Here is a 24,100-nt window from a genome sequence, read left to right on the forward strand (position 1 = left end):
GGCCCGGGCGGCCGCGCGGGCGGGCGGGTGGACGCCACAGCGGCCTCTGGCGGCGGGCGGGGGTACGCGAGGGGCGGGGCTGCGCGGGCCGGGACTTGGGGAGGGGCGGGGACGGAGCACGCAGGGCCGCGGGACTTGTGCCTGGGGGCGGGGACGGAGCGTGCGGGGCGGGACTTGTGTCTGGGGGCGGGGACGGAGCAAGCGGGGCGGGGGGACTTGTGCCGGGGTGGGGACGGAGCGTGCGGGGCGGGACTTGTGTCTGGGGGCGGGGACGGAGCGAGCGGGGCGGGACTTGCGCCGGGGAGGGGCGGGGCCTCGGGCTGTCCGTCAGCCTCCCGCCCCGCCCCCTGGCTGCGCTTGGTCTGGGCACCTGCGCAGGACACCAGCGCTGCGCCTGGTGTGGGAGCAAGTTCCTGCTCGCTTTATTGCGGTGAGCTACACAGAAGGTGAGGGTCGCCATCTCCGTCCTTTCACCAAGGCGCAGTCAGCCCCATGCAGCGCATTCACATCGTGGGCAGCCGTCCCCCCGGCCGGATCACATTGTCTTCTTCTTGCCGGCCGCCAGCCCCTGGGACCCCCATCCCCCTCTGTCTGGGAACCTGACTCTCACGAGTGGAATCATGCAATGTGTGTGCTTCTGGGGCTGGCGTCGTGAGCATGTCAGGTCTTCCTCCTAAAGGATGGGTAGGATTCTGTTGCATAGACAACACAGTTTGTGTATCCATTCCGTCGGTGGTGGACATTTGTGTCCTTTCCACTCCTCGGCCGTGGTGGATTTTGCTGCCATATGGGTGCACATCTCCTGGAGACCCTGGTTGCAGTCCTTTGGGGTATTGTGTGCAGGAACCACGCTCCTGTGGGTCCTCTGCTCTCGCTCTGCGCCTCTTTTCTGACACTTAGGATCGCTACGTATGTTTGGGGGAAGGGCTCCGCACACTAGCTGGGGGACTCAGCTCTGACCCTGTCCACATGGAGTCAGCATCAGACCCACATGGACTCAGCATCAGATCCACATGGACTCAGCATCAGACCCACATGGAGTCAGCATCAGACCCACATGGAGTCAGCTTCAGATCCACGTGAACTCAGCATCAGACCCACATGGACTCAGCATCAGATCCACATGGACTCAGCATCAGACCCACGTGGAGTCAGCATCAGGTTCAGGGTTCAGGCCCACAGACCACCTCACTGCAGATGCCAGTCACAAGTCCAGGGGTCCCCGTGCTCTGACCCGCTGGCTATAGATCCGAGGTTCCCACGGCCCCCTCCTCGGGTTCCATTAACTTGCTGGAGCAGCTCACAGAGCTCAGAGAAACATTCTCCTTCCTACATTACCAGTTTATTATAAAAAGATATAACTCAGAAGTAGCCAGATGGAAGAGACACACGGGGCAAGGCACTGGGGGAGGGGCTTGGAGCTTCTCCCCACATGTCTACGTGGTCACCAGCCCAGAAGCTCTCCAAGCCTGACCTTGTGGGTTTTTATGGGGGCTTCAATATGTGGGCATGATTGATGGAGTCACCGGCCATTGGTGATTGGTGATTGATTCCTTCTCCCCTCCCCGACGTCAGGGGCTGGGACTGAAACTTCCAACCCTCTGGTCCCAGGGTTGGGTCCCCTGGTCACCAGCCCCACCCTGAGGGGCTTTCCAGAGTCACCTCGTTACATAACAAAAGACACCATCATTGCCGTCCTCACTGGGAAACTCCAAGGGCTTCCCCCATCAGGTGCCTTCCCCAATCTCTGCTCCATTTGAGGGAGACTCTGAGAGACTGTGTCCTGTGTCCTCATCCCACATGCGCTCCTTGGAGTCACAGCCAAGGTGGGAGATGGAGGCTGGCCGCAAGTACCCACAGGCCCTCCTGAGTCTGTAGGCAGTGTGTGCTTCCTGCCCCCCTGACTCTGCCCACTGCCTCTCCTGCCCTGGTCCACCTGTCCAAGCCCCAGGGGCAACACTGCGTGCCAACGAGGCCAGAGGCCAGGCTGATTCGTCCAGCTGGCTCCCTGCTGCATCCCCGGGGCACAGGCAACGTGGGTGCCACACACAGGCCGCCGTCCAGGCCATCTCCATGGGAAGGGCCCATCAGCGCATGGTCGCGGCGCCTCGGGGCAGCCTCACCCAGTGCCCTGGCCCGCCCATCCCTCTGCTTATCCAGCTCCCTCTGGCCCTTCCCAACCCGCCTCAAGGTCATGCTGCCCCTAACCTGAGAGGTGCCGCGTCCTTCCGGGCTGGCGGGCGTGGTGAGGGGCATGGAGCGTCCCCCCAGGGCCTCCCAGGCCCTCGGTCCCCCTCCTGGCCGTGACCTACCTGGTCGTGGTATGCGGCTCCCCTGGCTGCTGGCCACTGGCCGCTTGCCCTTCGTGGAGAAGGTCTTCCTCTGCGCGGCCTGGCATTCCACAGGTGACCTGGCACCTCCCTGCCAGCCCAGGGAGGACGGGGGAGGAAGCGGCCAGGGCGACACGGGCTGGGGGTCACGTTCCTCCAGCCTCACGTCAGCCCGTCCCTCAGCCCGCGGAAGAGTCGGCTTCCCACCAGCACTGCCTCAGGCCGTGCGGGCGCCACCCGGAACCTTCCCTGAGCTTCCCAGTGGGCAGCAAGCCCAGCCGCTCAGCACTGTCCAGCACAGCAACCACCTCCACCAGGGCTGCTTAAGTGCACATCGAGTCAGACCAAGTCAGGGGAAACTTGCGGCTTCTCCCCCACGCCACCGAAGTGCCCAGAGTCACACGTGGCCGGTGGCCGCCTCCGCCTGCCAGCCACGCTGCTCCAGGCTCCCCACTCCAGGAAGCCGTCTTGGACCCCCAGCCCGCCAGCCCGCCAGCAGGGATCCCTGCGCGTGGGCTGCCTCTTCTCAGGGGTGCCCCCGCCTCGCGCCTGCCACTCCGCACTGGGGGGGTGGGGGCAGGGGCTGGGGCCTGACTGGCCGCGGGGGCTCCCAGGGAACCCCACTCATCGCCCCGGGTCCAGCAGCCGGATCCGTGGGCCATCGCCCCCCTCTGAGGCTGTGAGCCCCAGAGGGGTGGAGAGCCGGGAAAGCGGCAGGCGTGGGGGTCCTGGACCCCACTTCCCAGCTGCTGCTGGGCCAGGGGTGGTTTCCTGTTATTCTCTCCTCATGGTCTCCTCCCTTCCCAAAGGCGGGGGGAAGCAGCCCCCATTCTGGGAGCGTCCAAGCAGCCCCTCCCCACAGCCCTCTGCAGTCTCCCAGAGCAGCCGGCAAGTTGGCTCTGGCTGTGGAAACGGATGACAGCCAGACAAGAAGGCCATCCCGTCCGCTCCTGCCCTGCCCCCCGCAGCCCAGCCTGCAGACAACCCACCCCCCCCCCCCGCAGTGAGGCAGGGTGGGAAGGCCTGGGCTCTGCCTCCAGCCTGCTGCAGGGCCCAGAAGATGGGGGGGTCCGTAAGGGTCAGCTCTGCGCCCCGGGTTCAGGCCTCCGTCCTCATGGCCATCCCAGGTGCATGGGGAAACCAAGCCACTCACGGGGAGGGGCTTGTTGGAGTAGCTGAGTGAGCATAAGGTGCCAGGCGGACTGCTGGGGTCGGTCTACACCTCTGGGAGTTCACAGCCTGGAGAGCCTCAGGGCCGCATCCTGTAGGGCACTGGATCCTGTGTGGGATCAGGACTATGTCTGCAATGTCAAGGAACTGGTGTTAGAGGGAGGCTGCAGGCCTGGGGCAGCCCGGGACGTCCGTGGGGAGGGTGTGACAACAGAACCTAAGTCATCACCGTGGAAAGTCACAAAACTGATGGGTCCCTGGGATGGGATGTCCTGCTAACAAGCTCTGGCTGATGGGATGTGTATTAGCTGGGGCTCTCCAGAGAAACAGAACCAATAGGATATGTATATATAGAGAGATTTATCTTAAGGAATTGGCTCATGTGATTACAGGGCTGGCAAGTCTGAAATATGCAGGGCAGGCTGGGGACCCAGGAGAGCCAGGATGTTTCCAGCCTAATTCTGAGTCTGAAGATGGGAGACCGATGTCCCAGCTCAAACACTCCAGCAAAGTAAGTTCCCTTTGACTCCCCTTTTTGGGTCTACTCAGGCCTTCACCTGATTGGGTTGGGCCCACCCATGCTGGGGAGGGCATCTACTCAGTCTGCAGATTTAGTGTGAATTTCATGCAGAATCACCTCAAAGACACCCCCAGAATGGTGCTTACTCTGGGCACCCAGCCAGTCAGGCTGACACAAATATAACCATCAGACTGATCAGGAACCTCGGGCTTTGCTCCTCGGGCCATCACCTGATTGGATGAGGCCCACCCACATTGGGGAGGGCAATCTGCTTTACCAAAGTGTGCTGTCAGTGTTAATCCCAGCTACAAACACACCTTCACCGTGACATCTAGGCCGGTGTTGGCACAAATCACGGGGCACGGACACTCAGCCTGACCCACAACTGACTTCTGTATTCAGGAACACACAGCCAACCTGTTTCCCCAGCAGCCCCCAGGCCGGTCCTCCTCCTGTTGGCCCAAACTGCCTCAAATTGCATCTAGACCAGTTAAGAAGGGGGTGGGGGGGAATGAGCGTCATTGGCCTTTGCCAGGTCCTCTTGAGCCACCGTGCTGTGAGGAGGCCCAGGCCGCACAGAGAGGCCACACCACAGAGACCCAGCCTCCCCCAGGACGACAGGGCCGGCAGCACACCTCCCAATCAGGGGCTGCCCGTCCCCATGAGACTTCCTGTCTTGCAGAGGGGACGCATGTCTCTGCTCTGAATCTGAATTGGCTGGGCCCTCCAGGACTTCCTGGGGTGGGGCTCCCCTGGGGGACTCAGCGTGCCCTGGGCATCAGAGGCAGGCTGCCATTGGGGTCCTGGCCTGCGTTTGGCCTGGGGCCACCAAAGAGGGTCTGCAGGCCAGGGGGGGTTGCCACAGCCTGCTCTGGACCTGAGGGGGGCTGGGCGACAGCTGGGGTCACCTAAGTCGAGTCGGAGGGGGCTCCTTGCTGGCAGCAGCTGACCCCCCCCACCTGTGAGTCACCCTTGCCCCTCGCGCTGCAAGCTGTGGCGAGTGTCCCGATAATGCTGCCCGCTGTCCTCGGCCTCTCTGTCTTCTGACTGCAGGGCTGTGAGTGTGCGGGCCTGCCCGCGTTCTTTGTTCTCACCGTCTGTGTGTTCGCCTGGGCCCCCCCGCCTTGCCCGCTGCCTGGCACAGAAAGGCACCCGCGTGGCCTCAGCCTTGCTTCTCTCAGCCAGCGCGGAGCTGAGCCACGTGTCCCTGGAGGGCAGTGGTAGACACACACACACACACGTGTGTGTGCGTACGCATGCATAATCACGTGTGAGCGCGCACATCACACGTACATATACACACGCACGCACACTCACACACACGTGCACACTCTACACACGTGTGCATGCCCCACATGCACCCGCACACGCAGTTGTAAACAAAAGTTAGTTTTATTTTGCTTCCTTTGTTTTGGAGGCTGTGTTTGAATTAGGGAGGGGGCCGGAGGGCAGAGAAGGGGTAGGTAGGAGCCCGAGAACCCCTTCCCCCAGAATGGCCAACACCCAAGCCCTGAGCAGGACCCGGCAAAAGGTGGGCCAACACCGTTGCAGGACTTCCAGTATGTCCCAGGGGAGGGGGCCCCACCACACCAGTGCAGAAGCTCCAGAGGGTGTGGTCTGTCCACCCCAGGGCCTCTGTCCAGCTGTCTAGGTGGGGAACTGAGGGCGCGGTCCAGGGCTGCCCCACACTCCCCAGAAGAGGATGAGGCAGCTCCCGCTCTGGGGCCCAGCAGGGGCCAGGCCCATCCAACCTCGGTTTCCCCTTGTGTACAAGAAAGACCTAGGATTGCTTCCAGCTCTGCAGGAAACAGGAAGTGGGGTTGGGGTGGGGGTGTGGGGAAGGAGCCCCATTTGCTGCTGCAGGGAGTAGGGAGCCAGCACAGTGCCCGCAATACCCCAGGCCAGGCAGCTCTGGGTGACGTACGTGAGCTGCTGCAGGGGAGCAGGGGAGGAGAGCCCCCCGCCCTGAGGCAGCGCCACGAGCCAGAGAGCCAAGAGAGGCTCAGAGGAAAGGGCCAAGCGCCCCCACAGGTGAGGCTCGCGGTGGCCCTGGGGGTGGGAGGAGCAAGGCCCCAGCCACAGTCCCCACCGCACCTTCTGGGTTTAGGGATCCGAGCTGGGGACCCTTGCAGGTCCTACGCTGGACAGAGCGGGACTCACGCAGGGAGGGCCAGGTGCTGAGCAGGCGAGTCAGGCCCTGCCTTCCCGCCTCCCGCGCCTTCCGAGTGCGCGGGTAGCCGACGAAGAGGCGGAGGGAGAGGAGGGCAGGCTGTGCTCCGGCTCCTGCGCGTCCAGCCCCTGGCCTTCCCGAGCCCCCCAGCCCAGCCCCGGCCTGGAGGGAGGACAGACAACGTCAGGGGCAGGCCATCAGATCCACACGGTGGTCTTCCCCTCCCTGCTGCTCGCGCTGCCCTTCTCCGAGCCCGCCCTGGGCTTGGCGCCTGGCCGGGCCTGGCCCCCGCCCGTGCCCGTGCCCCCCGACGTGGCGCTGCCCGAGCCGGAGGCGGGGGCGCCGGCCCGCGGGGGCCCCCGGGCGGCCGCGGGGAGGCCGGGGCACGGCGGGCTGTCGCGGTCTCCTAGCGCGTGCCGGTCCCGCAGCGCCTGCAGCGCCAGGCTGGCCAGGTCGTGGTCGTGGGAGCGCGCGCGCTCGGCCGCGCGCACCACCAGGCTGTAGTCGGGCGGGCCGGCCAGGCCGGCGGGCGCGGCGGGCAGCGTGCGGGGCGGCGGGCGCGGCGCGGGGCCCGGGGCGGCGGGCGGAGGCCGGCGGGCGCGCACCGCGTCCTGCGCGCTGCCCAGGCCCAGGTGCGCCATCTCGCAGAGGTTGAGCAGGAGGCAGAGGCAGCTGACCACGTACATGACCAGCAGGAAGACGGTCTTCTCGGTGGGCCGCGACACGAAGCAGTCGACCACGTGCGGGCAGGGCTGGCGGCTGCAGCGGAAGAAGGGCCGCACCTCGAAGCCGTACAGCAGGTACTGGCCCACGAGGAAGGCCACCTCGAAGGCGGCCCGCGCCACCAGCTGCGCCACGTACACGCGCATCAGGCCTTCGCGCTGGATGCGCCGCCGCCCGTCGTGCTGCGCGCCGGGACCCGGGGCCCCCGCCGCCTTGCCGTCCCCGCCCGCGCCCTTGGCCTCGCCCGCGCCCTCGGCCTCGGCCTCCTCGCCCAGGCCGTCGGCCGCCGCCGACTCCTCGTCCTCCTCGTCGCCCGGGCCGAGCATGGGCTCCTCCTCGCCCAGGCCGGCGGGCTCGGGCCAGCCGGGGTGCGGCGGCGGCGGGGGCAGCGGCAGGGGCGCGCGGGCCGGGCGGCGGCCGGGGCCGGGGCGGCGGCGGGGCGCGCGGCGGCGCTCCTCCTCCGAGGCGCGGGCCAGGCGGTGCACGGCGTAGCCCAGGTACATGACGGAGGGCGTGGAAATGACGACGATCTGGAAGACCCAGAAGCGCACGTGGGACAGGGGCGCGAAGGCGTCGTAACAAACGTTGTCGCAGCCCGGCTGCCGCGTGTTGCACGTGAATTTGGTCTGCTCGTCCGAGTAGATGGACTCTCCGCCCACGGCCGTGAGCACGATGCGGAAGACCACCAGCACGGTGAGCCACACCTTGCCCACGAACGTGGAGTGGTTGTGGATCTCCTCCAGCAGCCGCGTCAGGAAGCTCCAGCTCATGTTGGTCATAGGGGCGGGGGGCGGGACCTGCGGGGGCCGGGAGCGGAGCTCAACCCGGGGCAGGGGTGGGGAGGAGGAGACACGACCAGCGGACCAGGAGGAGCACTCCCCGGGGAGGGAGGCACGGGAGCATTGGCGGGGGCGGGGAGAGCGGATCTCGGGGCGCCTGGAGCCAGGGACCCTGCCTGCGGGGGGTTCACCACCTTCAGCGAAAGGGGCAGCCCTTCCAGGAGCGCCGTGCCCGCCCTCGGTCCCGACCCCGCCTGCGGGATGGATACTGGCAGAGGCCGAGCCGCAGCCCTGGCTTGCCCCGAGACCCCTCCCCTGGTCCCCGTGGCCTGCACTAGCGCCAGCCCCCATACCCTCCCCGCCCCCGGAAAGCCCGGCCCCTTGCAAGCTGCGGCCCTCCCCCAGCTCTGGGGACCCCAGCCCAGGCCCTGAGAGCCGAAATTGAGAGCAAGGCCAGCCCCACTCAGGATCTGGGGGCTGTGGGGCCTCAGCCCAGACCCATGCCCCCCCCCCACTCAGGCAGGGTCCAGGCCACTGGAGAGGGTCTCAAGGGTCCCAGCATCCCCGAGCCCTCCAGGCCCCCAGCCCCAGCCCCTGGAGCCCCTTCGGTCCCGGTCTCCTGCAGCGCCACACCCCTCCCCACTTCCCTGTCCACATCCTACACTGAGCCTTTGCTTCCTCCCTCTTCACAAAGGACCCCCAGACTCCTTCCTCAAGGGACCGTGCTGGCCCACAGGCCTTCTGGGCTGCTTCCCCCTCTCGTCCTGACACCACCACCCTGTCGTCGGCAGTCTTGTAGCCAGGACAGCCGCGCTGGGAAGCCAAGTGAGGCCAGGCATCTGTCCAGGATGGGGACTGGTCCAGCAAGGCACACAGACATTAGGGCATCCGTGACACTCGGAGACAGCCACGGGGCCACTCACCACCTCCCAGAGCAGTGCTGGCCCCCAGGTGGGCCTGTGCCCAGGAGACCATGATGCTGCCATTCATTGTCTTGTGTCTCCAGGAAGGGGAGAGGGGCTGCAGCCCACCCCCCCGTGCCCACCCTCCCTCCTTCGTGACCAAGGCCGGTACCTGCTTCGGGGTAGTTTGGAGACCCCTGAGTGCCTGCCGCTTCTGGCCCCCTCCCTCTGGGCCTGGAGGCAGCGGAGGCAGGCGGGGGCTCCGGGGAAGCTCCTCTTTATGCAGCTGGGGCCTCTCCCCTTGGGTGGGGGCAGGAAGAGGGGGCAGCTGGGGTTCCTGGGGAAGTGACCCTTCTTCCTCACATCTGTGTGCAGTGCCCCTCAGAGCGACACACGCACGAGCCCTCCTCAAGTGCACACCCACACGTGCACGCAGACGCCCACGTGCATACAGCTGCACACGCGAGCCCAGACACAGACGCATGCTCCTGTGTGCACACACTAATAACCAAATGCACAGATGTCCACACGCTCATATCTGCACACGTTTACCGACGTTGTGCTCGTGCACACACTCAGGTACACGTGCACGCTTACACACCGGTGGACATGCCCAGCCCTCCCCCTCCGGCGGGGCGGCACGCCGGGGCCCCGCCTCACCTGCCAGGCTGGCTGTTCTCCCTGGGTTCTAACCCCACTCGTCCAGGATCTGTCCCCGCCCCTGACCTGACAGTCCCACCTCCACAGGAACCCAGAAGAGGGGTGGCAGGAGGGCCCCCAGCTCTTCTCTTCCTCCCAGACGGAGACCCCCAGAGAAGTGAGGAGAGGAAGAGCCAGCCCCTTGGTGTGTGCTCTAGGTATGTGTGGGAGCCTTGCTGTAGTGTTTGCTGATTCCTGGGGTGACCATGTCCCCAGCATGCCCATGGCCAGCTTGAGGAGACCCCCAGAGGGGGCTCTTGAGACTAGCTCTAGCTGTGCGCTGGGGCCGACCCTGCCCTGAGGGGTGAGAAGCAGCGCTTTGCCCTGGGGGCCAGCCTGGACGGTCAGAGGCCAAGAGAGGAGACGTGTCAGGGAGAGAGGGCGTCTCAGGCCCTCAGCTGGGGGTGGGGGCCAGTCTGGGCACCAGGAGTTGGAGGGAGCACAGCTGGGGAGTCAGGCTGCCTATGGGTGGGGGGCAGACTCACAGGTGGCACCACCCTCTGGCTCTTCAGCTGAGGGCCACGCCCAGTGCTGCGTGTATGTGTGTGCAGGGCCCATGTCACGCACCCAGTGACACCAGGGTCATTCCGCGCTCAGGAGGCTGCGCGGACCAGCTCCGGCCTCAGTCCCATGCGGGAGGGTCCTCCAAACCCAAGGCCCAAGGTGCCTCCTGACGTGGCCAGGCGGATGTGGGCAGGAATGGCAAACCCCAGTCCTTATCCTGGACAGCTCTCTGTCCTGCGCCCCTGCGCACCATCAGCAAAGCTTGGAGGCAACTTTGCCAGGCTCTGTCTTGCTCCCTGAGAGCCTAGCTCACCGGTCAGGTTAGGAGGCCCATTGACCCCGCTCCTGGGACTCCCAAGACTTTGCAGTAACAGCCAAGCACACCTGGTCCATCGCCCGTAAGGTCCACCCCCAGGCCGAGCCCGCACAGCGACGGGACCAAGGCCCCGCCTCCAGCACACCCGCCCCTCACATACCCATGCACACTTGCACACACCCACGCTCCACCCGCACCCCTGCCCATGTCCTTGCCCCACTCACATCTTGCACACATCCTACCTTGCACACACTCATGCGCCCACACACATCCACACCGCGTCCAGGTCCTGCGCTCCGTGCCCTGGCTCACCCTGCACACACCCCGACACCGGTCCATGCCCGCCTACACCCACCCCTCCACGCCCCACCCCGAACACGACCCCACATGCCAGGCCTGCCCCGCACACGCGCCCATACGTGTCTGTGCCCGCCCACCCTCTGCACGCCACGCCCCGTACACGCCCCACCCACACCCCATGCCCCCCCCCCGCCTCAGAGGCTGGGACCGCAGTGCTGTCCCCCATCAGCTTTATTTGTCATTGCCTGGGGGTTCTCACTACCTGGGGGCCATAGACCGGGAAGGGGAGGGGCTGGAATGTCCCACGTAGATGTGGGGTAGCGTCGGATCGGGTCTGAACCCGCGTTCAGCTGAACAAGACAGGATGGCTCCCCAGGGAATGTCACGATCACGTGCGCGTACATGGGTTTGTACACGCGCCTCGTCCCTTGCCCGGCAGCTAGAAGGGTGGCAGTGTGAAAACATCCATAGCAAGGAACACATGCACCGTGGGCCCACTCTCAGTAAAGGACCCTGAGCTTGCGGTGGAGCTGCTCGTGCCATGGGGGGGGAGGGAATGCGCCGGAGCACGTGCTTGTGCCGGAGAGCAAGGAAGTGCAAGCCCGCGCGCACACGCCGGCGCGTGCAGCAATGCACAGAAGCACGCACGTGCGCACACTCAGGGCGCCCACACACGCTCTCATGCACACGTGTGCAGACACACGTGCGCCCACGCCCTCACTCAGCCCCTGCACATGCACACACATGCCCTCCACATCCGCACACATGCGCGCACACACACGCCCGCACATGCACACACACGCCCGCACCCACACGCGTGCACACACAGGCAGGTACTTGCACACACACACCAGCACATGCACACACACGCCCGCACATGCCCACGCGTGCACACACAGGCAGGCATGTGCACACACACACCCGCACCCACATGCACCCAGAGGCAGGCACGTGCACACACACGCCCGCACATGCACACACACGCCCGCACCCACATGCGTGCACACACAGGCAGGCATGTGCACACACACACCCGCACCCACACGCACCCACAGAGGCAGGCACATGCACACACACGCCGGCACACACGCGTGCACACACAGGCAGGCACGTGCACACACGCCCGCATCCACACGCGTGCACACACAGGCAGGCACGTGCACACACACGCACCCACACACACGCGCCCACACAGGCAGGCACGTGCACACACACACACACGTGCACACACGCACCCACACAGGCAGGCACGTGCACACACGCCCGCACACGCCCGCACCCACACGCGTGCACACACAGGCAGGCACGTGCACACACACACACGTGCACACACACGCACACACACAGGCAGGCACATGCACACACACGCCCGCACACACGCGTGCACACACAGGCAGGCACGTGCACACACACCAGCACATGCACACACGCGTGCACACACAGGCAGGCACGTGCACACACACGTACCCACACACGTGTGCACCCACAGGCAGGCACACCCACAGGCAGGCACGTGCACACACACGCCCGCACACATGCGTGCACACACAGGCAGGCACTGCACACACACGCACCCACACAGGCAGGCACGTGCACACACACGCGCGCCCACAGTGAGGGATATGGCAGCGCACCGCAGAAGCGCCCTGTGTCTGAAGCCACGTCTATTTGGGTAATAGTGGAGTAATGCAGTATTACAGACTGGGTTAGTTATAGAGTCCGACCCAAAGTGTAAAATAAATGAGTCCGTACTGATATACACGATTACATGAATGAAAGTGGAAGGAAAGGGAACCCTAAAGAGTGTATGCAGCCCCCACCACCTAGCTCCCGGTTCCTCAGGAGGGCCCCTCCAGAGAGCCCGCGCAGCAAGGAGGGAGCGTCCAGGCTGGCAGAAATCCCAGCCTAGGGGCGCCCGGGGGGCTCAGCCGGTTGGGCGTCTGCCTTCGCCTTTGACCCCGGGGTCCTGGGATTGAGCCCTGTGTTGGGCTCCCTCTCCCTCTGCCTACTTGTGCTCTGTCAAATAAATAAATGAAATCCTAAGAAAACAGAAGTCCCCAGGCTGGTGAGAAAGCAGGCTTGGAGCACAGCCACCCCCCCCCCCGCCCCCCGGCAATGGGGACACCGCAGGAAAGCGTTATCGGAGACTCCTTGCTCCACGGGTACCTGACATCAACACAGCCAGGGGGTCAACACAGGTGAGCGGAGGACAGGGACAGGAGAGTGCACAGGGAGACCCTGGGGCACCTGGAGGAGTTGTGAGGATAAACGCTCCGATGTCTGGGGTGGAAGGGCTCCAGGAGAGGACACAGGGGAGCAGGAGGACTATGAGCAAGTGTGGGCTTTTGTTACTGAGAAGGGGCCCTGATGATGGGAAGAGCGCTGCTGGGGAGCTGGGGTGGCTTCCCTGCCCCGTCACGGGGGTCCTCCTGTCTGGCAGGTACTTCTCTGGAGGTTGCAACGTGGAGCAGGGACTTTGGCTGACGACTCCTGCTGAGCCACAGGCCCCAGGGAGGCCCCTGGCCCCCAGGAGGGGTGAAGGGCTGACCCAAGGCTGTCCAGTGCTGCCAGTAGGAGGCCAGTGGGGTTCGGCCAGTGGGTGGGGGTGGGGTGGGGGGTAGGGGTGCTGGTTTGCAGGGACCTAAGCTCTGTTCAGATGGCAGCTCCCCCAAAGCTCGGTCAGAGCAAGTGTGTGTGGGATCGCTCTCAGCGGGATCCAGGATCCGGGAGGGGGAAGCGAGGGACTCGGCGGGGGTGGGGGGGCACCCAGACTGCCGGGAGGAGGGTGGTGGGCTCTGGCAGGCAGCAGGATGGCCTGCATCCACGAGTGGCCTCTGCACTTGAGCTCCTCTCACGCCTGCAGGGGTCTGAACAAAGGTCCTGGGAGCGGAGGGGTGTGCAGGGGGTGAGGGCCAGGGCCTGCCCAGCCATTTCCTTCCCATCCCTGGCCCGGCTTCCTCCCAGGAGCCCCTCCAGGGCAGGCGGAGCTTCCTCCCACTGAGGTGGGGCTGCCAGGCAGGCCCCCCCAGAATGCTCAGCTCACCAAATCTGCAAGGGACCCTGCCCTGGGAACCTCGGGGCACCGCTAGGTTCTCCGGCAGAACCTAGCATCTGAGGCAGCCTCTTGCCCTTCCTAAGCACGCCCAGCACTGGGTAGCCCCTCATCCACACGTGAGCGCCTACAAGCACCCCAAGGTCAGCTTGGGCCTGAACTTCAAGAGCTCAGAGCCCAGGGCCTGACCTGGCCATGGGACTCCCCCAAGGTCTCCCTCTGTTGGCTCTACGGGTATCCCCTGTCCCGCCCCAGGCCCCTGGACCGCCACCCTGGGGGCCTCAGTTGGGCTCCACCGGGACCACCTGGCCCAGAGCAGAGGCAGCCCAGTCCTCCAACCCCAGGCGTGGAGGGCACCCTGCCACTGCCATCTACCCCGCGCGGCTCCCGAGCACACCGGTCTCCCGCTCGGTGGACGGGGGCTGCCCCCAGGCTCCCCACTGCCTCCCCTCTCCAGCCCCCTCCTGCTCCACACTCAGCCTGTGGGTTCTGCCCCAGGGAGCCCCCACCCTCACAGGGTCCACGTACAGACCCCGGCACTCGCACGTGTGCACAATGCACCCCCCCACCCTCGCTCACACACACAAACCCCCTCCCACCACACGGGTGCTCAGCAGGGGCAGGATGAACCGGGGAGGTTGGCTGGGCCGGCAAACCGCTCCCCCCTGCAGTCCCTCTGCGTCCAGTGAGGGTGCTCGTCCCGCAGGGGCCAGGTCTGGGGAGGGCGTCGCAGCGGTTCCTGGGGCTGCCGTGGCAGGAAGCCCGGGAGCCCTGGCGTGGGGAGGGCTGGGACCTGCGAGAGCACCCTACCACCACCCGCAGGGGCCTCCACCCCTCCCAAAGTGCCGCCACCCTGCCCAGACCCCACGCCAGTCTGGCACCGTGCCCGGGGCCGCCTGCCCGCCCACTCACTCACATCTGTGGCACACTGGGGGCTGCTCCTGGACAACAGGGGTCTGGTCTGCTCCCGGTGACCCCTGGGGCCCAGACCTGAGGACCTGCGGTCTAGCAGGCGCCCCCGAGGACTTACGGGAAGGAGCCCCAGGCCGGCTCAGGAGCGCTGCGCTGGGCACGCAGGTGTACCCACCCCGGCGTGTCTGCCACGTGTGCGGGGTAGGCCTCCCCAGCCTCCCACGGGGCCGGAACCGTCTGAGGCCCAGCCTCTGGACACACTGCAGCTGGCTGGCCGGACCGGCACGGCTGAGGAGCCCCAGCTGCTGGGGAAGGTCCCCGGTGCACCCCCTTCCCTTCCCGCTCACCAGCTGGCCTGAGCAGCCCTGGGGCCCCAGCTCCCCCACCACGCCATTTTGTCCCCTGAGAACGGAGGGTGGTCCAGCCAGGCACAGTACCTGGTGTCCCCCGAGTGCGTCTCCTGAGCCCGAGACCCTGGGCCCACAGACAGGGTGCGTGACGTCTGTCCCCACACTGCTGCCCACGCCTGGCCCCCTGGGCAGCGCCCTACCTTTTCCAGGCCAGGAAATGGGAGTCCCTGAGCCCTTCCACCTGCCAGCCGGATGGACACTGGCCCTCGCAGGGTGTGTGCCTGGCCGAGTCCTGGGCCTGACCCAGGGCCACCTCTCACCACCAAGCACAATGTGGGGGGAGGGCCTTCAAGGGCTCCATTGTTCCCCCCAAGGCCTGGGGTCTGAATTCCCGATTGTCCCTGGGGCTGGACAGGGCCCAGAGAGGAAGGGGGCCTCCCCTACGCGCCCCCCTCCCTCCGCACATCAGTCTGGCCCCGCCTCACCTGCCTTCTGGCCTGGGGGCGGGGGGATGTCCAGGAGCCCTCTGCCGGCTGATGTGGCCGGCCTGCGTCCAGGCCAGGCTCCCACCTACCCTCGTCGTGCATCTGAGCTCTGGGGCAGCACCCAGCCTGCCTACTTCTGCCTGGGTCCCACCACAGGAGCATGGCCCGGGCACGGACCAGAGCTAAGGGACAGCCCCTCTCTGACCCTCCAGTGTCCTCTCTGGAGCACGGGGACCGGACCGGGCTCAGGGGACCACGCACAAGACAGAGGACAGCACTCGGCACAATGCAGGGGCTTGGCCTCCCTCCCGGTCAGCAGTGGCTGTCCCTGAGCCAGCACGGCCCAGGGTAGGGACGAGCAGGAAGGGAGGGGGCTCCAGCAGGAGGAGCTCCGGGTCCTTCTCCCCATACAAGGCCTCATGGCACCTCCACGAGCCAGTGGGAGAGGCAGCTGTTGTCCAGCAGGCTCATCCACGCCGACCGGGGCCCCAGCCCAGCTGCAGGCCAAGGGTCTCCCTGGTGTGAAGACGGGGCAAAGGGAGCCCCAGCAAGTAGAGCCCAGGGAGTCTGGCGGGCCGCCAGGAGCGGGGATCCACTGTGGAGGTGTGCACGGCCCCTGTCCCCAACGCCCTGCCCAGAACGGACGCCATGGGCTCATGGACACTGCTGCCCAGCAGTTCTTTATTACACCCTGGCCCAGCTCCCACGACAGGAGTAAGGGGAGGCCAGGGTCCTCTGGCTGCGGCAGTCTGGGCGCTAGCCGAGGCGAGCGCAGTCCCCACCAGGGAGCACGCAGCTGGTGGTCCTGCTCAGGAGCAGCTGGTCCGCTGAGCCTTCTTGATTTCCTGCCGTGGACAGAGAAGGAGGGTCTCACCCAGTGTGGGCTGACGGCCACGCGCCCTGCCCAGCCCCCGGTCCCGTGTGCAACACAGGGCTGAGTCCCGCCCCCTGCGGAGCCCACCTCGGCCAGAGCCTCCTCCAGGGCCCGATAGGCCACGTCCAGATTGTCGTTGACGATGACCAGGTCAAACAGGCCCTGCTCCTTGCCTGGGGTGGGGGGACAGGGTCAGTGCAGGCTCTGGGGGTCCTCCACGGGGACCCTGCTGCTGGGGGACCCGTGCTGGCTGAGGAGACGGGGGGACACCCAGCGGCCAGGGCCCACACTCACTGCTCTCCAGGTCAGCCCGAGCGGCCGCCAGCCGCTTGGCCAGGCTCTCCTCTGTCTCCGTGTTCCGCTGCCTCAGCCGCTGCTCCTGAAACACGCAGGAGGGTCAGCGTCCCTGGGGTCGCCCACGTCCTGCCCCAGAGCACCCCCGACGTCCAGTGAGGGCGGCTGCACCCCTGCCCTGGCCCCCCCTCCCGACGTCCAGTGAGATCGGCTGCACCCCTGCCCCAGGGCGCCCCCGACGTCCAACGAGGGCGGCTGCAGCCCTGCCCCAGCGCCCCCCCCGACGTCCAACGAGGGCGGCTGCACCCCTGCCCTGGCCCCCCCTCCCGACGTCCAACGAGAGCGGCTGCACCCCTGCCCCAGCCCCCCTCCCGATGTCCAGTGAGGGCGGCTGTACCCCTGCCCCGGCCCCCCCCCACGTCCAGCGAGGGTGGCTGCACCCCTGCCCCAGGGCGCCCCCCTACCCGACATCCAGCGAGGGTGGCTGCACCCCTGCCCCGGCCCCCCCTCCCGACGTCCAGCGAGGGTGGCTGCACCCCTGCCCCGGTCCCCCCCCCACGTCCAGCGAGGGCGGCTGCAGCCCTGCCCCGGCCCCCCAGCTTCAGCCCGGCGCCCCCACCAGCACGTCCAGCGAGGGCGGCTGCACGAAGACGTAGATGGGCCGCAGGTCCGTCTTCTTGATGTTCCGCACGCCCTGCAGGTCCACGTCCAGCACGCAGATGCGGTTCATGGCCTGCACGGCCCGCACAGCGGCTTTGCTGGGGGACGGAGGGGCAGGAGCCACTCAGTGGGCTGCCTGGGCCCAGCAGACCCCAAGGCCTCGACGGGCCTCCGCAGGACCACCGCTGCCCACGCCCTGGGCTCCTGCCGCCCCCACTGGCCTGCGCTGGGCGTGGGCCTGGCCACAGCGTCCACAGGGACGTACCCGGACCCCAGCTTCTCGTCCCCCTTTCTGCAGCATCTGCGTGCTGGGCCCTCTGTTGGGCCGAGGGTGGCTGTGGTTAGTGGCACGAGGGCCCTGGCAGTCACTGCGCCTGCCCAAGAGCCCCAGTGACCCCTCTGGGGCCCCCCCTCCCGCCCAGCTGCACCCAGGGCCTGGGGTGCAGCAAGACAGGTCTCGTGGGGTCGCTGCTTCACCCTCGCCAGGCGGCTCACGGACAGGCTGCTCAGAGGCATGCCTGGGCCCGCCTGCCCACGACCCTGCTCGGGGCCTGCCAGCCAGGCAGGAAGAGCGGGCAGACCCTGTGGACCCGCCCAGGGGCTGCAGGAAGGCAGGCTGCAGTACAGCCTGTGCGCCTAGGGGACCCGGATTCCCCGAGTCCTCTCTGCACCGTCCCCAGGGACCTGCGGTGCCCACAGAGGCCTGGCCAGGGGCACACAGGTGGCCGGGAGGAGGCAGCCCGGAGGGCCCCAACTGCTGCCCCGTCTCGACCCCTGACGTGGTGGGCACCTTAGAGAACCCACACAAGACGCCCTGCCTGGGTCTAGCCAAAGGGGGAGCCCGTGGGAGGGAGGGCAGGTGCCCAGGGTGGCCCACCTAGTCCCATACAGGTTCCCCGAGAACTCGGCGTGCTCGATGAAGTCGCCCGCGGCGATGTCCCGCTGCATCACCTCCCGGGTCACGAAGTAGTAATCTGCAAGGACGGCTATCTGAGGCCTGCCCACGGCCCAAGCCCCAGGGCGCTCGGGGACCGAGCGTGGCCAGAGTCCGCTTCCCCATGGACCTGTCAGACCACCGAGCAGAGAACCCACGTACGGCACTTTCTCACATCATCCCTGTCGTGAGAGCTGGAAAACCACAGGCTTCCTGGGGGAGGCTACGGGGGCTGATCCCGTGGACACTACAGAGTAAGCCTGGGGTCAACCACACACGCTCGCGTGGGTCAGGAGAGATGCCCCACGGCGACCTCACTCCGTCTCCACCCGAGCGCCAGCACGCTGCCCACCCTATAGACGGGCACCCAGACGCCGAGGCCCAGCTCACCTTTGCCATTCTCTTCTCCAGGCCGTGGGTCCCTCGTGGTGTCTAGGAACAAGTGCCTAGCATCGACCTGGGACACCCGGACCCCCACACCCCACCCACGCCTCCCCCGCGGGCCAGGCTCTGCCCATGTGTGGGGCACTGCAGGTCAGGGTCAGCGGCGTGGGGACCGTCCCCTGTGTGTGTGTGGGGGGGGGGCTAAAGGTCAGGTTCAGTGGCGTGGGGACCGTCCCCCGTGTGTGTGTGGGTGTGTGGGGGGGGCTAAAGGTCAGGTTCAGTGGCGTGGGGACCGTCCCCCGTGTGTGTGTGTGTGGGGGGGGCTAAAGGTCAGGGTCAGCGGCGTGGGGACCGTCCCCGGTGTGTGTGTGTGTGGGGGGGCTAAAGGTCAGGGTCAGCGGCGTGGGGACCGTCCCCCGTGTGTGTGTGGGTGTGTGTGGGGGGCTAAAGGTCAGGTTCAGTGGCATGAGGACCGTCCCCCGTGTCTGTGTGGGTGTGTGTGTGTGGGGGGGGGATAAAGGTCAGGGTCAGCGGCGTGGGGACCGTCCCCCGTGTGTGTGTGTGGGGGGGCTAAAGGTCAGGGTCAGCAGCGTGGGGACCGTCCCCCGTGTGTGTGTGTGTGTGGGGGGGCTAAAGGTCAGGTTCAGTGGCGTGGGGACCGTCCCCGTGTCTGTGTGGGTGTGTGTGTGGGGGGGGCTAAAGGTCAGGGTCAGCAGCGTGGGGACCGTCCCCCGTGTGTGTGTGTGGGGGGGGGGCTAAAGGTCAGGGTCAGCGGCATGGGGACCGTCCCCCGTGTGTGTGTGGGTGTGTGTGGGGCGCTGCAGGTCAGGGTCAGCGCATGGGGACCCTCCCCCGTCTGTGTGGGTGTGGGGGGGCTGCAGGTCAGGGTCAGTGGCGTGGAGACCCTCCCCCATCTGTGTGGGTCAGCAGGGGCCTGGCCCCACCCCTGCATGGCTGAAACCCCCCGCCACACCCCCACCGCAGCCTGGGCCTCACGGGACACGCTGAAGCCGAAGACGCTGCCGTGCTCCTGCAAGAGTCTCTTCAGCAGGGTGCTCTTCCCGGCCCCTGATGGTCCACTCAGGACCACCGGCCTCGGTCCTGACATCCCTGTGGGCGAGGGAGACAGACGTCAGCGAGGCCGTGCCGGGGCGCAGCCAGGAGCCCTGGACTAGAACCCACTCCGGCCGCACCGTGTGGCTCCCGGCTGTCCAGCCCTGGACTGCAGCTCCTGGCTCCACGCGGGGCCCCAGGCTGATCTCACAACGGCGCCGGGACGTGGGGCTGACCCCACGGGACCACAGCACGCTCAGCCCTCTGCTCGCCGGGCCCCAGGAAGCCGGCAGGTGGCCAGCCCGCAGCACAGGGCTCGGACAGCTGCCCCCGGAGCAGAGGGCCCTCCAGAGGACCCCGGCCCCACCAGCTTGCACCCACCCGACCACCCCCAGCTCGCCCCCACGCCCCACCTCCCGGCAGGGTGCAGCTCTGTGATCAGCCCGAGGTTGCTCTGCAAGAGCTGGAGCTCACCCCTGCCTGCTCCCCGCCCCCTGAGCACTAAATCCCTCCCGAGGCAGCCGACGGGGACAAGGGGCAAAGGCTGCTCCTCGCCCTGCCACCACCCAGCCACGGGGCATCCCACATGAGGAGAACCGGCACCGACGGTGGGGGCAGAGGGAGACCTGGGACGGTGTGCGGCCAGCCGCAGCTGCTCCCTCCTGGGGCTGGCCCTGCAGGGCTCCATCTGGGGGCCCCCGGCGGGCCAGCAGACTCCCCGGGGCTGCCCTGGGTCCCGGCCTGGGGCCACCTGCTCCCTAATCCTCGATGTAGGCCAGCACGGTAATCTGGCTCAAGCACGGCTATTCTGAGGCCGCCACGCCATCCGTACACGCCCTGGAAGGACCGCAAGCAGGAGGCATCCCCTGCCAAAGACACATGAGAGGGGCCGGGCACCACGCGCTGAGCATCACCTCCCGCGACCCCTCTGCCAGGTGTCCGGTTCAAGGACACATCCTCCTACCAGCAGCGGTGTCCTGGCTTTCCCACGCTCGGGGCCCAACTTGGAGCGCCCGCCTCCAGGGACAGAAGGACCTAGAGGGATTCCCCACCAAGGACTGCACAAAGAGGCACCTGTGTCCCAGGGGCCATGGGCGCCCTGGAGCCCCCAACTGTAAACTCCCCAGCGGTTCCTGCCTGCGCCCCATACCTGTGGGCAGGGCCAGACCTTCATCAGCTCCGACATGTGGAGACGGCAAACCTACCAGGAAACACACGTCTCCAGTGAGGGCCGCACACCGCACAGGGAAGTCCCAGTGCCCGACACCCTCCGGCGCAGGGCGGGCCACACAGGTCTGACCCGCCGCCTCCGCCCAAACGTCCAGAGCCCCGCCCTCCCAAGCCCACCAGCCACCGGGAGCGCCGCAGTGAGCAGCAGGTGCGTGCTCAGGATCCCCGCCCCGCACTGAGCCAATGCCCCGCCCTGCCCGCCTTCTCCCATGGGCAGCAGACCACCCCCGTGCTCAAGGCCTACAACACTGATAAGGTGGGGTAGGGACCACCCGCCTGGCATCATCTTGCAGGGGTGGGGTTTGGCCATCTTGGGCCCTGCCAAGGGCACTGAGTCCTCCCTCGAGTGGTGCCCGCAGAGCCCAAGGCCGGCTCAGCCGGACACAAACGGAGGCTCACACAGACACCAGGGCAGCCTAGTCTTGCGTCCAGTGGCCACGGTGGCAGAGCCCTGACCAAACCCACCTTCGACAGGAGCACACCCAACAGGGGCTGGAGCTCCAGGCCTCCAAGCCCCCGGCAATGCACAAGCGGGCCCTCTCCTAAAACACGACAGGTGGACCTGGGCCAGAGGCTGGTCATGCCCGCCCCCCAAACAGGCGTGTGGGGGACATGTCCTAGCTACGCGACCCATCGGGAGCCTGGCTGGAAGTGGGACACCCACAGAACAGCCGACATCCTCTCACTTCCCCTCCCCAGTGGTGCAGGGCCCGTCCTTCCTTGAGAGGAAGCCGGGCCCTCTGAGACCGTGGACGACTCCAGCAGGGTGGGCGGGCCAGGGGCATAAGAGCTCCGGAGCAGGAAGAAGCTCAGGCCCTGCGAGGGGGGCCAGCCTTGCTCTCACACAGGGGAAACCCAGGCCCAGCACAGGCAGGGCCAGGGAGGAACCTGGGGCCAGAGTCCAGAGGCGTCCGCCCCCACACCAGCGCTCCCAGTAGCTCACCCTCTCGACTGCACCTTTCCTCCTGGACACGGGGGTCATGCACTTCCAGCCCCAATCGCACCACAACGCCCCCTCCCTTCCCGCTCCTCTTCAAGCACGGGTTTCTCAGCTACACCCAAAACGGCACAGACCAGAAAGTAACAGTTCAGACAAAGAAACAAAGTCTGGGTGCGGTCAAAACGAAACAGAGGGTGTGTGTTCACCCCCGGAACTCCCAGAAGCCCGCCCTGCCGATGCCGCGGCTCCAGCCAGCGCGAGGGCGTGGTCAACACGAGGCTCACCTCTACCAGGCCTGGCAGTGACCCAGGGTGCGAGGGGGCCTGCTGGGTGCAGCGGTGAGTGGCTGTTCAGCTGGGGGGGCAGGGGGCAGAGGAAACCACAGGCATCCCAGAGCCCTGCTGGGTCCCTCCTGACCCGTCAGGGGCCAGGCGGTGTCTGCGTGACACGAGACTCCTGCAAAGGCCACGCTGGGGAGCCATGCTGCCCAGCAGCCCTCACAGGGGACTTGGAGGGTCTCCGCCTCTCTCCTCCCATCCCCGTGGGCCCCACGCTGGCCACAAGGGCCCCACCTCCGTCCCTGACGAGAAGGACCAGTGACAGCGGGTGAGGTGGCACCAGCACCTGGATGAACGAAGCGCGCTCCCTCTCACTGTTCTCAAAACAACGTCCAATTACATCAGATGGCCAGAGTCCAGCAGCCCAGACTGACATCTCTGGTCCTGAAAAGCTCAGCTCCACCAAGGACGCCCGCAAGCCCGAAAGGAGAGCCGCCCACACCCTACCGTTGGGCAAGAACTTGTATCTGTACCACCTGGTAGCGCTGGTCGGCAGGGCAGGCCAGGACCCCGCAGTCATCCCGGGCAGACAGGGCCCTTCGGGGCGGGGAGAGCTCAGAGGACCAGCTCCACCCCTGCAGGACCCCGCAGTCATCCCGGGACGGGAGGGGACCCCCCGGGGCGGGGAGAGCTCGGAGGACCAGCTCCACCCCTGCAGGACCACGCAGCCACCCCGAGGATGGGAGGGGGCCCCTCGGGGCGGGGAGAGCTCGGAGGACCAGCTCCGCCCCTGCAGGACCACGCAGCCACCCCGACGATGGGAGGGGGCCCCTCGGGGCGGGGAGAGCTCGGAGGACCAGCTCCACCCCTGCAGGACCCCGCAGTCATCCCGGGACGGGAGGGGACCCCCCGGGGCGGGGAGAGCTCGGAGGACCAGCTCCGCCCCTGCAGGACCACGCAGCCACCCCGAGGATGGGAGGGGGCCCCTCGGGGCGGGGAGAGCTCAGAGGACCAGCTCCGCCCCTGCAGGACCCCGCAGTCATCCCGGGACGGGAGGGGACCCCCCGGGGCGGGGAGAGCTCGGAGGACCAGCTCCGCCCCTGCAGGACCCCGCAGCCACCCCGAGGATGAGAGGGGGCCCCTCGGGGCGGGGAGAGCTCGGAGGACCAGCTCCACCCCTGCAGGACCCCGCAGTCATCCCGGGACGGGAGGGGACCCCCCGGGGCGGGGAGAGCTCGGAGGACCTGCTCCGCCCCTGCAGGACCACGCAGCCACCCCGAGGATGGGAGGGGGCCCCCCGGGGCGGGGAGAGCTCAGAGGACCAGCTCCGCCCCTGCAGGACCCCGCAGCCACCCCGAGGATGGGAGGGGGCCCCTCGGGGCGGGGAGAGCTCAGAGGACCAGCTCCACCCCTGCAGGACCCCGCAGTCATCCCGGGACGGGAGGGGACCCCCCGGGGCGGGGAGAGCTCGGAGGACCAGCTCCGCCCCTGCAGGACCCCGCAGCCAGCCCGGGGACGGAAGGGGGGCCCTCGGGGCGGGGACAGCTCGGAGGACCGCCTGCCCTCCGGGTGGGGACTGAGGCCCACCCAAGAGCTGCACCAGCAGGACGCCTTCCCTGCTCTCGTCTCTGCTTCCCTCCGTGAGCTCAGGAAGGCACCGCACGCGCGCAGAGGCCTCGCATCTCCTGGAGCTTCCGGCGGTGCGCGCGGCCCCCCTGGGGGAGCGCTGTCGGGCCGCTTCCCCTCTCTGCCCCTCCGCACCCCGCAGGCCCCACACGGGCATCCGGCGCGTAGTCCCCCGGCCGCGCGGGCTCGCGTGCCGGTAGAAGCCCCTGCTACATCTCGAGGACCAGCAGAGGGGCAGCGGCTTGTAAGTCGCCCAAGCAAGGAGCGCGAGCACCGCAGACACGCACACGCACCCAGGGCGGCCCTGTCCACGTGAGGGCGCACGGCCCCGCTCCCGCGACGAGCCACCCCGCCGGCCAGGCCCCGGACGGCGCTCCGGGAACACCGGGGCTGCGAGGGGCACGACCCCGGTTCAACGACCGCGCCACGCGAGCCCCAGGCCGGGAGCCCCGACCTCCGCCCGCCGGGAGGCCCCGCCACTCACCGTCCGAGGGGACCCGGCCCAAGGCGGCGGCCGCCAGCCCGGCCAGCGGGCGTCGCAGCATGAGGGGCGCCGCCGCCGCCGCCGCCGCCGCCGCCGCGGCCCGCGGGGCTACGTCACAGCGCCGCGCCCGC

The 24,100-nt window shown here is 67.5% G+C and overlaps 2 protein-coding genes across 7 annotated transcripts; both read right to left on the bottom strand.

Annotated features, from left to right (window-relative positions):
* Positions 1-5,402: 5,402 nt before the first annotated feature.
* GJC2 (gap junction protein gamma 2) lies at positions 5,403-15,745 on the bottom strand. Its single transcript, XM_036065241.2, has 2 exons — positions 14,928-15,745; positions 5,403-7,710 (listed from the first exon to the last, which is right to left on the bottom strand). Exon 2 carries the CDS (start codon positions 7,690-7,692, stop codon positions 6,388-6,390), a length of 1,305 nt encoding a protein of 434 aa, XP_035921134.2. The 5' UTR covers positions 7,693-7,710; positions 14,928-15,745; the 3' UTR covers positions 5,403-6,387.
* A 121-nt stretch (positions 15,746-15,866) lies between these two features.
* On the bottom strand, positions 15,867-24,099 carry GUK1 (guanylate kinase 1). 6 transcript variants are annotated; one of them, XM_078067714.1, is made up of 10 exons: positions 23,970-24,096; positions 20,562-20,612; positions 20,038-20,277; positions 19,355-19,468; positions 18,365-18,406; positions 17,918-18,014; positions 17,000-17,138; positions 16,381-16,465; positions 16,174-16,259; positions 15,867-16,057 (listed from the first exon to the last, which is right to left on the bottom strand). In XM_078067714.1, exons 1-10 carry the CDS (start codon positions 24,028-24,030, stop codon positions 16,022-16,024), a joined length of 951 nt encoding a protein of 316 aa, XP_077923840.1. In that variant the 5' UTR covers positions 24,031-24,096; the 3' UTR covers positions 15,867-16,021. The 6 variants fall into 6 exon arrangements, with proteins under 6 accessions (XP_077923840.1, XP_077923843.1, XP_077923841.1 ...); XM_078067717.1 differs by lacking the exon at positions 20,038-20,277; XM_078067715.1 differs by lacking the exon at positions 16,174-16,259.
* Between the last annotated feature and the right edge of the window lies 1 nt (position 24,100).

This window comes from Halichoerus grypus, chromosome 2 (assembly GCF_964656455.1).
Source record: "Halichoerus grypus chromosome 2, mHalGry1.hap1.1, whole genome shotgun sequence".
Taxonomy (NCBI): Eukaryota; Metazoa; Chordata; class Mammalia; order Carnivora; family Phocidae; genus Halichoerus; species Halichoerus grypus.

Coding starts and splice junctions, on each gene's coding strand:
- GJC2 (XM_036065241.2), bottom strand. CDS start 7,692: ATGACCAACATGAGCTGGAGCTTCCTGACGCGGCTGCTGGAGGAGATC.
- GUK1 (XM_078067714.1), bottom strand. CDS start 24,030: ATGCTGCGACGCCCGCTGGCCGGGCTGGCGGCCGCCGCCTTGGGCCGG. Junction 16,466..16,999: donor CGCCCTCGCTGGACGTGCTG/GTGGGGGCGCCG, acceptor TGCGTGTTTCAG/GAGCAGCGGCTGAGGCAGCG. Junction 16,058..16,173: donor TGGAGGAGGCTCTGGCCGAG/GTGGGCTCCGCA, acceptor TGTCCACGGCAG/GAAATCAAGAAGGCTCAGCG.